The following is a 13,930-nucleotide window of genomic DNA, read 5'->3' on the forward strand; positions in this document are numbered from 1 at the left end:
CCGAATTGTTAGAATTATTAAACTAAAATCAGAATAGAATAATTGAACTCTATGGAGTTTTCATCGACTGATTATGTTAAATCTTGATCATTTAATGAAGTACAACGACCATTGGTTGTGCCGTCATTGGCATATTACATTCTAACAACATCAACAATCATGGAATTAGTTAATTAAAACAATATATTCATATTAATCAATCATAATAAATAATACTCTTCGAAACCTTCCTCATGAAACACTCTGTGCATTAGTTTAAGCCGTATAAAATCCGTTTGGTGGTTTTTGAGTTTATTGCGCACAGACGGGATGACTTTATTTTATAATATTTAATAAAAGTAAAGATAAACTCACTAAAGTCACGGACAAAATAACAAAGTTAGTAGAATATTCTAAAAACGAGTTGCTATCAGTGAGCAAGTGCAGGGGAGGAGCAGAGATGTATTACGATGAGAGCATTTAGTTACTTTACAGTTCTTGTAGATTTCGCTACTAAATAATTAGCGATTTCATAGTCTTTATACACATAAGCGAAATACTTATCAAGACAACCCAGTAACTAAAGTTTCAATTGATCAACGTAGACACTACGAGACTAAGAACTTTTTAACCTATACGAAGACGGGAGGGAAACCTAGTAAATTCAGAGACATTACAGTTTTGTAGTTTATATAAAAAAAATTGTTAGTAAGCAACATTCTAACCACCTTTCCACGGTTGGTCTCACACTTTTTATTCTCTTGGGGATTGGAGCCAATTTCACAACGATGCTCCGATGGGGGTTGCTGCATGCTCACCTGGCAGGCTTTTATCTGACTTATGGTCAGGTATCCCCACGATTTTCTTCCCAGGGTTAAACCCACGATGTTCGATTCAAAATTAAATGGTAACATAGGGATAAAAATGTACCATTTAATTTGTCATGAAAAATCCTGATCATTTTATATGTACAAGTTATATGATCGTTGCTACAATCTTTGAAAGGATCACTTATTTACTTAAAATATACAAGAATCATAGACTACTGTGTAAAACTTACTATTTACTTAAAAGTAATCTAGCATTTCTGAGAAAGAAACGTTCAATTCGTTTTAGTTTTTTTTTATTTGTCATATTTCGTCATCTGCGACTGAGACAGACCTGTTTGTTAATATTTAAACTAATTTCACCATTTAAGCTGTTAATACAATCTCAATTTCAAAACAATGTTGCAGTTTTAATTAGCCTTTGTTTCCAATAATTATCATCATTAATCCTACATGTCTTTATTAGTTGTAAGATAACTTACGTTTCCCTAGCCAACTGATTTACACTATTTTAAAAGTACCTCTATCTGTCTGTTACGATTTTACGGTTAAACACCAAACCGAATTCGATAATATTTGGTACAGAGCAAGCTTCACCACATTCACGTGTTATGGGGCGGGTTTTGATCGATCACATCCCTCCTCCCTAACACGTGGACTTTCGTCCACGTCTAGTATATTATTGATGTGTATAGTATTTAGTTCAATAAAGTCATATATGAATATATCTATTTAGAGTAACGAAACATTGTAGATACAATAAGAAACGCATATAAACTAGGAACAATTCCAAAAAACTTTCGAATCAGAATCACCGGCAAGAAACGTCACAAAGTCCCCCAAGAAATAGTCAGTCTAATTATGATCTCTCATTAAAGCCTATTTAACCATTATGATACTAATGGGCATTCAACATAGCTTCGCTCGAAGGCATCATTTGGATTTTCTTCAGAATTGGACACAATGGCGTATAGAAACAGGATCTGTTATAGAATTTCTCAATGACTAATGAACTTTGAATGAATAATTATTTAAATATGAATATAAAAAATGCATCTTTTTTATAGTGAAAGTAATAAACAACTCTGGAAGAAGATTTTTCTTGAAATTTTGATGATGAACACCGCAATCACAATCAAATCGCATAGTTTAAATATTTTTTACGTACATTTTAGTTAAGTCGTTTTAAGTCCCTTTAGTTTCCTTTTTACAACCTATTTGCTACTGTTTCTTTGGTCAGCTCTGTCTGTGTGGTATCACCCATTTACACAATATTTTACAACAAAACAGGCAAGCAAGAGTACCGCTATAAATATGGTTTAGGGTACAGACAGTGCTACCATCTACAACAACACCTGACCACCATGTCAACTCGTTTGCGCGTCTGTTTTATCTCATTATCTAAAATAACAAAAGATATCCTCGCTACTCTTGTTAAATTTCTACACACTTGTCGTAAACTAACGTCATCTAATTTATATAACTCTTTGTGTAAATTGGATTGCGTTAGTTTGTTACGCCTACCTTATAAAGATTACAATCTATATATAAAAGTTATCTAAATGAGAGGGAAATTAATTTAGCCCGATGATATCGCAATGGGAAAGCTATTGGCAAATTGCTGCTAGAACTAGTCGGCCGTGGTGACGACAAAACTATTCCATACTATTGATAGAATATATATTCAAATCACCAACATGATACATTAAATTGTTATGTATAGGTACTGAGTATTATCTCAATTAAAGGTGAAACGAGACATAATTACTATTTAGGTGACAAATGAATGAACAAGATTTAAAAAAAAGTTACATTTACAAAAATGCTGACGTTCTAAATTAACTTGGCTTTGTCCTGTAACTACCAAAACTTTATAGAAGATTACAAATATAATCATATATATGTTTTTTGTTCCTCTCTTTGTCGTTCACTTATCTGTCGTCGAGTTTCAACACAAAATTACTACGGTGATGACTACTTAACATCAGGTAGCCCATTTGCTCATCCAATGCAATACGACAAAAAAAATCTACAGTTCTCTAGGATAATTCAATGCTAAAAATATTATGTTATCAACTTTCAAAGCATTTTATATGTACAAAATTTTTAAAAAATATATATTTTTTTATCACGAATATGTAAATATATAGTTATGTCGCTGTTACTATTAACACTTCCTAAATATTTAAACATATTGTTTAATTTTTATCGGCCTTCCCGCAGTACGCGAACTCGATCTATTGCTAGTTACAACAGAACAGTTGGCCTTGCACGCAATTATTTCACGAACGAGTTTTTTTTTGTTGTAGAGGCACTTAACACTGCTTTTTTGTGTGAAAACGGATGGACGTATGTGCGGTCATACGATTATATATTCTTATAAATAGTATGTTGTGAGTTGTCCTCACCTAAGAGTACGTTCATCAATCGTTACATTATTATTTCCACAACATTAAATATTTACACAAGGATGAATGTGTATTCTGTTATACTTCACAGCTGTCTACACTTGGGTTTAGTGTCTAGTGCCTAGCTTGTAAAGGCAATATGATAAGGCTGTAGACTGTGTGTCCTTAGTTGTCTTAGTGTCTGTATTTTTCTGTCAAGATATTTGTGTAAGAGGGCAGGAGTTTGACATTTGTTAGTGCTTTAAATCTCATGCTTTGAAAGTAAAATGACTTTATTTGTGTCGGTTTTGGCGTTCCATTGTATCATGAGAGTGAATGAAAATACTCTTGTGTTGAATTTAATATGTCCTATAGTTCGATAATCTCCCTTGAGAATAGCTGCCATAGCCTAAAGCAGTCAGGACATCATCACAATCATTATTTTAACAGAATTACCACAATGCATCTTGTTATCCAAATATCAAATGAGCACAACGTCAAACTTTAATATCATGCTTTGGCGTATTTGTATTTCTGAATTGAAAAGTGAATAATTTGGTTAATGTTTATCAGAGACATTATGTCGTTTCGGTAATAGGAAATAAAATCTACATGATTTATAGTGTTATAAACAAAAATCTCCAGCAAAAAAAAAACAAGATTTTCTGACAATCTTTTTGAAATAGCAAGGATATCAACTCTAATCCTCCGTTCAAACATAATTTTGTTTAAAGATCATCTTTACTAATCGATACTAATTCATATGTATGTATGTAAATCTGTTTTCTGATCGAATACGATTATCTTATCTACGCGTTAAATTTGAAAAAAAAATAATAAACATTTCCGTTAGATGACAAATTCCGCGAAAGACAGATTATATAATATCCAAGTAAAAACGCGTGGAACAGCTACTTTAACAGTAACACTAGCATTTATGTCAATCGATAACCGCGAAAACTTTATCATAATTATTCTGACGTCTTTTTGTTTACACTTTGCATCAATTTTACTAAGTACTAGTAAGTACTGTGCCCGCGACTTCGTGTGCGTTTGAATTTAACACAAAAATTATTGATCAGTTCATAGATTTTACTGTAACTTTTAATTCTGAAATAGGCAGATGTTGTGATATTAAGTCGTTGGTGGGAGGAACCCGACGTGACAGCGGAGTGGCATGCGCGAGGGCTGTGTGCGGTACTGGACATAGACAGACATTGCAGCGTGACTTTATTATTATTTTATACATAATTCTAAAATATAAGTCACTCCTTATTACATCAGCTATATGCCAATGAAAGTCCCGTCATAATCGGTCCAGTTATGACGGGATAATTTCATATTATAAACAGTCAATCCAATTTTAATCTTGTCTTTGAAGTAATATCGACCGTTTAATGTTATTAAGGTAAAATAAAATAAGAATTAAATCGGTATGTTCAATTACACATTTTTGTGATTGTCAACTAAGTTACCCTTTTATTGCGAACGTGTGTTTGCACTATTGCAACCAAATACACATTATCTTGTTGATAACTAAATATTTAAAAAAACAAGCGTGGAGTTAATGCTTGTTGACTTCCAAGCAGGAGACATAACATACATATAGTATAATTGTATTTAACTAACATGACTGTATTTTTAGATGTTGAAAAAGAGTAACTACTGAGTTTCTTGTCGGTTCTTCTCGGTAGAATCTACATTCCGAACCGGTGGTAGCTTTACTTAAAATGGTTTGTTAAATGACGATTCAAAAGTGCTTGTAAAAGCCTACTTGATTAAGTATAATATGATTTTTGATAATAAACATTACGCCGTTAGTACACCGTATACAATACTTTAAAATCTTAGACGTTATATGTTTTTTAATTATTCGTTTATATAATTAGACTGGTTTACTTTATCATTCAGACTGAAACAATACAAAGTATTCATGTTTGGCGGTAGAAGACTGAGCGGTTGACAGCCCATATGAGCTTGAACAAAATCCTTTCCCGGGTCAAACATTTGTCAGACAATAACAAAAATACCTTGACATAATATCTTTCCACGCGGCGCTGAACGGGACACCGTAATCCTTTTGTTCCATGACAGTTTCCTCCAACTTCATTTTCAGCACACAATTATACTTTTATTAGATGTCACTTCGCCGTTAGTGCTAATTCCACACTGTCGTTTACCGATAAGATATAATTTCATAGCAAGATAACTTTTTTATTGCGACTACGACTAATCATTGTTGTAACGAAAATAAATATATTCATATTAGTTAATAATGGAATATTTAAAATAAGTATATCATAATTATAGACAATTTTACTCATCGGTAGAGACTGGATGTTCGCGAGTCCAATTAAGAACGAAATAAACGTCTTCCGAAAGGCGAAATATATTCGTTACTAAATTAAACAAAGAGGTTATATATAGCATAATTCACTTATTGTTTATCTGTGAACGAAATAGTTACAACGTCTAGCTTCAACATGCGTTGCGTTAATCACTGCGAGTGGCAAATATTTATATAGGTATTTTTTTTCAGTTCGGCGTTCGTTCGTTCGTTCGCAATCTCGGTTTTTGGCGTCAGTACACAGAACGAACGGACATAGAGCAATTTATCAATTGTCGTTTAGTGTGTCAGTTTTTATAAAATAAGTATAAAACTTAATCAAAAACAACAAAGTTATCTATCCATGCTACCTGTGTAGATAGAGACGTAAAAAAATTAGAACATAATAGTAAAAAATATACATGCACGTAACATAAATAAAACGTACGGAACCTTAAATGTAAACCGTGTGATGTTTGGTCACGTGGTTATTTGTATAAATATGTCGAACAATTTCAAGTAATATACACATAATAATGATAATGACACTTCTTCTAGGCTCCATATTTTAACTCTAAAATTGAATAACTATTAATTTAACTATTTAACAAAAATGGCGTCATACATAAAATAAGTTAAAGGAGTCTAACTTTTAATATTTTGGGCAAAAAAGCTCGATATAGTATATGTGTTACTTTTGTGATGCTGATAAATTCTTCATTTTTATCGGTATCTCCATATTAAACATAACTTTTAATTAGTGCTATTTACACGAATAATTGTAGCCGCCATTCTGTATTGGTGTTAACATTTTTAATTTTTAAAATAAGAACCCGTTTTCCGACAAAATATTTTTAATTACCCTTTTTTTTATATCCGAATTTTTTTTTATATCGTGGTTGAGTGATAAACATCCAACACTTACTTTAATAATTTATATACCTATTAATTAGATATTACAAATAAAATAGCGTATATTCATACGAACAGCTTATATTTAGACAACTTCGTTTTTTATTACTGAGGAACATTAATAAAGGATTTTACGACATTTTGATTTAAAAGGCACCCTTAAAAATAAAAATACTCTCTTTAAACTTTATTTATCTAATTGACTCATGTCATTATTTTTACACACCAAGACAAATGAAGCGGAAAATGCACTAATACACAAAGCATCGATAAAAGCCTTTGTTTTTAAGAAAATTCAGACTATCCTTTTATTTTTCATACTATACTTACGCGATTTTGGTTCAGTTGCAATGACGAAACAAACTTATTTTTTTTTTAATCAGCCGTATATTTTCATATTGAAAAAGTATGGTAATGATAAACTGTCTCAATAGGCTATCAAATTTTAAGTGAATTAAACGCAGTGATACGATTTGGCAACTGTTACGAGACGAGCTGGCGCATGCTTGGCCTTGAACAGCATTTGTCTGTTTTTCGTCATACTGATTCCTTGGAGTTAGTTATATTAAGAACCACTAGCATTCTGGCGCAAATTTTTAGATTTATACGACACAATTTTAAAAACTAAAGCTAGGATATTAGCTGACATGCTTGAAAAATTCACAGTAACATTATTGGGGGGGGGGGGGAGGTTTGACGTTATATGATGAGTTGTTATCAGTTTATTGTATGTTTATTGTAGGCTGTTTTTTTTATAATTAATAGATTTATTCACCATATTACCTTTTTCACATATTTAGATAAGTTATATTCATTTAGATTTTAAGTAATAAAGTATTTGACAAAATATGCATGTCCTTTCGTAAGCAAATCCAGTATGGCAAATAATTAAATACAAAAGTCACTTTAAAATTACCCAATGAGTTAAAATATGGAAAAACTAGAGAGTTTAGTTCTTATTCCTTTTAGTTTAAAAAAAAAACTCAAAATTTTAATCTCTAAACTTCATTCTAACAGTGACTAGTCATAATTATGGACCACTTGACGTTAAGTGGTCACCATGGCTTTTAGAGAATGGCATTAGTAGAAATTATAATCATTCCTTACATTGACAATACACCACCAACCTTGGGAGCTAAGATATTATACCCCTTGTGCCTGTAGTAACATTGGCTTAGCCAGCCTTCAAACTAGAACTCAAAATATCTACGTATTTTGTAGTAGACTATTTTTGGGTGGTACATACCCAGACAGGCTTGTACAAAGCTTGCACCAAGTTGACTTATAAGTTTTGTTTACCCATTGTTTAGTTGATCACTGTCTCTCTTTTTGTCATCATTGATTTAACATTAGAAAGAAAAAGACAGAGAATAGTTTTACAAATCATCCCCTATACAACATTTGTAGGAAAAGTCATAAAAGGTTAATTAATCAGGCTCTGTTTATTAATAATAATAATTGAACTTACTTGTTAGGTTCCGGCAACCCCTGATTAGGTTGTGTGATTACTCCAGAGAAGTTGAGGGCTTGGCTAATGCTCTGCCCAATGGCATCCTGGGACGATATCACTAGATTTTCCACTGATTTTCTCCTATAAATTTAATTAAAGATGTTTGAATAAGTTAAGTTATATCACTGATATTATTACACAGTGCACACATAACATTATTTATACAGAAAAATCCAATTATCATACTCAATATTAGATATTATTAAAGTTAAATTTATTATTTATTCAATGTTTAAGTTATAATTTGTAGAAAACATGATCATTTCATGTTTTCACACATTGTTTCATGAACTGAGAACACTACTAACTATAATTATCAGTACCGTATATCTGACAGCTTTTACAAAGTAGTTTAATATATAAATTAATTTATGAAAAAATCCAATATTAATGTTAATAGTCAAATGTATTGTTACTCAATGTAGAAGTAATACATGAACAGTTATTAAATAATTTATAATTGCATTAATTGTCTGTTGTTGCCATCCTATGAGCAGATTTTCTAACAATAAAATATTTAAATATATACAATAACTTTTTTTTTTTAAATAAGTATTCGCATTTTTTTTTTTAAATAAATTTAAGAGTTTATTTTGTATAGTTATGATATAGAAAGCTTTATCTGCTGGAAATATTAAACTCAAATCATCTGATAAGATATTGTTAACAAAATATCAATGAAACCTCAATAATCAGTTTTTTTTGAACAAAGATACTTACTACCTTTGTTGCATTTGATAATTTATTTTGTTAAGTATTTTATTGACTTTTTTTTATCACACAGGCCAAGGATCGATGACCTATAACTAAATTAACGCGTCACAAATAAATACTGGCGATGAACGATAGCAAGTCGTAAATAAACTTTGATATCTAGATTAATATTAAATAGTGATTCGTGAAATAGGACAACAATTAAATTCATACTAACATGGAAATAGCGATGTTTCGGTTCTCCAGTTCCGAGGTAGTCATAGTAAGTAGAATGGGCTTAGTTCACTTTCCTTTCTTCCACTCGCAAGCAATCATTAAGAGATGCGTTTTTTGCTTTCATCATCCAAATTGAAGACTTTTTTCACGAAAACACAATAGGTCAATCATACAACATTGATTCGCGGTGCATCACTGACAGTTGGAAATGTTATCTGTGTCAAAATAAGTTAAGTGTGGTCATAGTTAACATTTTCAATTCTAATATTTTAATTAACGTAAACGGTTAATTAATTCATGTTCACAAAATTAGACTGTTTCATGGGTGTGTCATTATGTCGTATAGTTTTAAGATGAAAATTTGTTTAAGTTTCTAATTTTGAATTTTTTATACATTGTGAGTACTTTTTTATATATCTTATATTAATTAAGACCTTAATTATTATCTAACACATAAGTGAAGTAGAATGGTTTAATGAGCATTTATACTTTTGGTTAGGAACATAATTTCGCCATATACTGTCTGAACTCTTAATGTCAGTGTCAATCTGATCAATCTCATTATGTCATGCATGACAACAATGTCAATGTGAGAAGACAACACGTGAATTTATTTTGAAAAATAATATTCGATTTAGCTCGCACAGTATGGCTGATGATGCCATATTTGACAAGAAGAAATCACATCGAGCTAAACATGCTGGAAGAAAAGCGGAGAAAAAGAAAAAGAAGAATCAAGTGGATCAATCTAACCTAACTGCGAGGCAAAGAAATCCGAAAGCGTTTGCTATTCAATCAGCAGTTCGGGCTGAAAGACAATTCCGACGCAGAGAAGATGTTATTTCCAAGAAACAGCACATACCTCAAGTAGACAAGACCCCTTTGGACCCGCCTCCGATCGTCGTAGCGGTCGTCGGTCCTCCGAGAGTTGGCAAAACAACTCTTATAAATAACCTCATTAAAAGTTTTATTAAAACAAACGTGACTAATACAAATGGGCCCATAACAATAGTAACTTCGAAAAAAAGACGCCTCACTTTGATTGAATGCAACAATGATATTAACTCGATGATTGATATTGCTAAATGCGCCGACCTCGTCCTGCTGCTTTGCGACGCGAGCTTCGGTTTCGAAATGGAAATCTTCGAGTTCTTGAATATATGTCAAGTGCACGGTATGCCCAAAATAATGGGTGTTTTAACTCATCTAGACATGATAAAGAATGCTAAGAAACTTAAAATGACTAAAAAAACATTGAAACATCGGTTCTGGACTGAAGTTTACTCTGGAGCCAAGTTGTTCTATCTCTCTGGTATTCTTCACGGGGAGTATTTGAGAAATGAAATTAAAAATTTATCAAGATTCATATCTGTGATGAAATTTAGACCTCTTAGCTGGAGGATGACTCATGCCTATTTGTTGGCTGATCGACTGGAAGACATCACAAGTCAGGAGAGTATAAGAAAGGACCCCAAAGTAAACAGAGATGTGGTGCTCTATGGGTATGTCAGGGGAGTACCAATGATGAAAGACTCTGTTGTTCATATAGCAGGTAATTATACCATATTTTTTAAAAAGTTATTATAATAAAAGCATGTTGTACTTCATATTTAAATAGGTTAATAATTTTATTCCATCTACTATAATCTGTATAAAAAACTGAGATCTGTTAGTCTCATTTTTGGTCGAATCTGCATTGAGTCCGATATAGCTTATCAATTATATCTAAACTGATATTATTTCAGTTTATGTTACTCTATTGGTTATTAATTTTGTGGTATACTAAGGATTTGTGGCGGTTTACCTGTAGCCTCCACAATATATGTTTTTTTTTTTTATAATAAAATATTAATATTAAAATAATTATATAAAATCTTTAAAAGGAATTTTAAGGAACTTATTTTGTTCTGCAATAAACTAGTCAAACACTTGACTGGCAAATAGTGTTCAATATATCTGAAAAATAATTAAGAGCCTCCATTTCTTTGTTTCCCCGGAGCCTCAAGACCTCTTAATGGCCGTGGGTCTCGGCATAATTCTTTAGTTTTACTATTAACTGAATAAGATATCATTATATAATAAAATTACACTTTTACAAACTTTTTTATAAAAGCTGTTGTATGTTCTGTTTTTAGGTGTTGGTGATATGAAGATAAGTGAATTGTCATATTTACCAGATCCCTGCCCATTGCCAAACAGTGAGAAAAAAAGGCACTTGATGGAAAGAGAGAGACAAATATATGCACCTTTCTCAGGTGTAGGTGGTATAGTTTATGATAAAGATGCAGTCTATATTGAACTTAAGGGTTCCCATTCACATAAACAAGAAAACGAAGAAGCAGATGAAAAGAAGGCTTTATTAAAAAATGTTGTAGAAACTATGGAAACAGTTGATGAGCAAATGCAGGAAACTGGTCTAAAACTTTTTAGTGGAGGTGCTGTTATATATCCAGATATGGTCAAGGATGATGAATACTTACAACACAGTAAAACCCAGGATAGTTCTGACGAAAATGAGTCCGGCGATGAAAGTGATTCTGAAAACGATAGTGGTATAGACCAAAGTGAAAAAGAAACCAAGATAAGCTCAAAACTTCCGTGGGATAATAATTCTGGCTCAGAAGAAGAAGGTGATGATGAAGATGATGATGATGATGAGGGTAAACTAAAGACGGAAACCAAAGGAAGTAAAAATGAATCAAATTCAGACGACTCAGACTCTGAAAAATCCGAAGCCGAAGAGGAAGATTATAATACAAAATGGAAAGAAAAATTAAGTGAAAAAGCAACGATGGCATATTTTGAGCGACAAAAGACTTCTAAGAACATTATGAAACTAGTATATGGTGATTTTGAAATTGGGAACAAAACAAAGCAGACAAAAGAGAGAGAAGACACTGATGATAGTGATGACGAAGAAATTGGAGGTCTCTTTAAAAAAGTTACGAGCTCTCAGAAAAAGAAACATATGGAGAAGGAACAATTAGATCATGATGAATGTTCATTCTTTTATTCTTTAGACAAACCTAATTTAAAAGATTGGACCAAAGATACATACAAACTGATTATAATCAATAATTTTGTAACTGGTAAGAGATCTGCGGATGAAGATGCTGAGGAACTTTTGAAATTGGATGATGCCAGTGATGGTGATGACGAAATGTATGGAGATTTTGAAGATTTAGAAACAGGCGAAAAGCATGTTAATGCAGAAAAATCAGCGGATCCCTCGAAAGAGGAAGTTGGATCTAAACGAAAAGCTGACAATACTAAGTCAGAAATTCTTAATAAAAAATTAAAATTAAAGGCTAAGTTTGACGCCGAATACGACAATCCAGATGACCATAGAATCAAAGGAGATCATTCATACTACGAAAGCCTAAAAGCTGAGGCACTAAAGCAATCTGAATTAAATAAATCAGTTTTCGAAAACTTAGACAATGGTTTAAGAATTGAGGTAGAAGGTTTTAGACCTGGCTTGTATGTTAGAATGCTATTCAAAAATATGCCTTCAGAGTTCGTTACGAACTTCGATTCTAGTTATCCACTTCTTATAGGCGCATTAAACATGGCTGAACAGAACATCGGATTTGTGTCTTGCAAAGCAAAAAAACATAGATGGTATAAGAAAATTCTAAAAACAAATGATCCTCTAATCATATCCCTTGGTTGGCGCCGATTCCAAACATTACCAATATATTCTAAAATCGAGGACGATATGAAATGCAGGTATTTGAAATATACCCCTGAACATGTGACGTGTAATATGCACTTCTACGGTCCGATAACACCGCAAAATTCAGGTTTTTTAGCGTTGCAAACCGTCAATAATGCTTCTAATGAAATAAAACAACTGGGATTCAGAATAGCAGCAACGGGTAGTGTTAACGAAATAAATAAATCCACGCAGATTATGAAAAAACTAAAACTAGTCGGAACACCTTTAAAAATTTATAAAAAAACAGCTTTCATAAAAGATATGTTTACGACAACTCTTGAAGTTGCGAAATTCGAAGGAGCGAGAGTTAAAACTGTATCCGGTATCAGAGGACAGATTAAAAAAGCTTTAAATAAACCCGAAGGTGCATTCCGCGCCACTTTTGAAGATAAAATACTTATGAGTGATGTTATTTTCTGCAGGACTTGGTTTAAAGTAGATGTCACCAAATTTTACGCGCCTGTAGTTAATCTTTTACTGCCTCTCGGTAATAAGAATGCTTGGGAGGGAATGAAAACGAAAGGTCAGCTGAAGCGAGAACGTAATATTAAACATGAGGCAAATAACGATTCAATGTACACTGACATTGTCAGGCAGCCTAAGGTGTTTAAGCCGTTAGTAATACCGAAAGCATTACAGAAGGCTTTACCTTACAGGCTAAAACCGAAAGCAAAGACGATGACATTAACGGACACGAATACAAAAGAGAAGTTCTCGAACAGAATAGCTGTCATAAAGAATCCACACGAACAGAAAGTTTCTAATGTTATGAAAATGTTGAAAACTAACTTTGAGAAGAAGAAAGAAGTTCATAAAGAATTAACGTCAGAGAAAATGAAAAAGTATAAGAAACAACAAGAAGAAGTCGAATGGCGTAAATTAAAACGCCAAAAGGAGATGAAGAAGAAAATTTGTAGGCATTTAAGTAAAATGTCGAATAAATCGCAGAAACAAATGTGAAACGCTTATTTGTTCAATTTAAAATAAAATAAAAAATGTCAAATTTGTATCGTGTTTGAAATCTAAACTAAATAATAAATTAAATTTTGGAAGGAGTGACCAAACCTTATTAGATTTTTTTTAAAATGATTCAATTTTAAAATGCCTGGATCTATTAAAATACTTGGTAACTCATTCGGTTTTAGGATAGATGTTTTTCACTCAAAACATGTCGAATGTTTTTTTTTTTAATAATGTTGATAATGGAATACTTAAATTTTATGCATATTAGTGATTCACAATATAAACTCAATAAGAATATTGTAAATAAAAATGCACCCGATCAATTATCAAATGTCAACATGAAAATGCAAATGGTATATGGAGAGGATCCTACATGTG

The 13,930-nt window shown here is 32.1% G+C and overlaps 2 protein-coding genes across 2 annotated transcripts in view; one reads left to right on the plus strand and one right to left on the minus strand.

Moving 5' to 3' along the window:
* The window catches only part of LOC125067015 (protein Aster-B-like), a 36,484-nt gene extending 27,420 nt beyond the window's left edge, over positions 1–9,064 (minus strand). Inside the window, exons 1-2 of the mRNA XM_047675381.1 lie at positions 8,873–9,064; positions 7,900–8,022 (exon numbers count right to left, since the gene is read on the minus strand). Coding sequence (XP_047531337.1) covers positions 7,900–8,022; positions 8,873–8,916 — 167 coding nt within the window. The 5' untranslated portion in view covers positions 8,917–9,064. The remainder of the gene's footprint in view (positions 1–7,899; positions 8,023–8,872) is intronic.
* Positions 9,065–9,445: 381 nt separating this feature from the next.
* On the plus strand, positions 9,446–13,596 carry LOC125066894 (ribosome biogenesis protein BMS1 homolog). The gene is made up of 2 exons (XM_047675207.1): positions 9,446–10,423; positions 11,007–13,596. The coding sequence occupies exons 1-2, from the start codon at positions 9,520–9,522 to the stop codon at positions 13,547–13,549; spliced, it is 3,447 nt and encodes a 1,148-aa protein (XP_047531163.1). The 5' UTR covers positions 9,446–9,519; the 3' UTR covers positions 13,550–13,596.
* Positions 13,597–13,930: the final 334 nt, after the last annotated feature.

Source organism: Vanessa atalanta, chromosome 10, assembly GCF_905147765.1.
Source record: "Vanessa atalanta chromosome 10, ilVanAtal1.2, whole genome shotgun sequence".
Classification (NCBI taxonomy): domain Eukaryota; kingdom Metazoa; phylum Arthropoda; class Insecta; order Lepidoptera; family Nymphalidae; genus Vanessa; species Vanessa atalanta.

Bases quoted from the DNA above. Each gene is read 5' to 3' on its own strand.
- LOC125066894 (XM_047675207.1), top strand. From the start codon at position 9,520: ATGGCTGATGATGCCATATTTGACAAGAAGAAATCACATCGAGCTAAA. The intron at 10,424-11,006 runs GTAATTATACCA...TTCTGTTTTTAG, and splicing joins CTCTGTTGTTCATATAGCAG to GTGTTGGTGATATGAAGATA.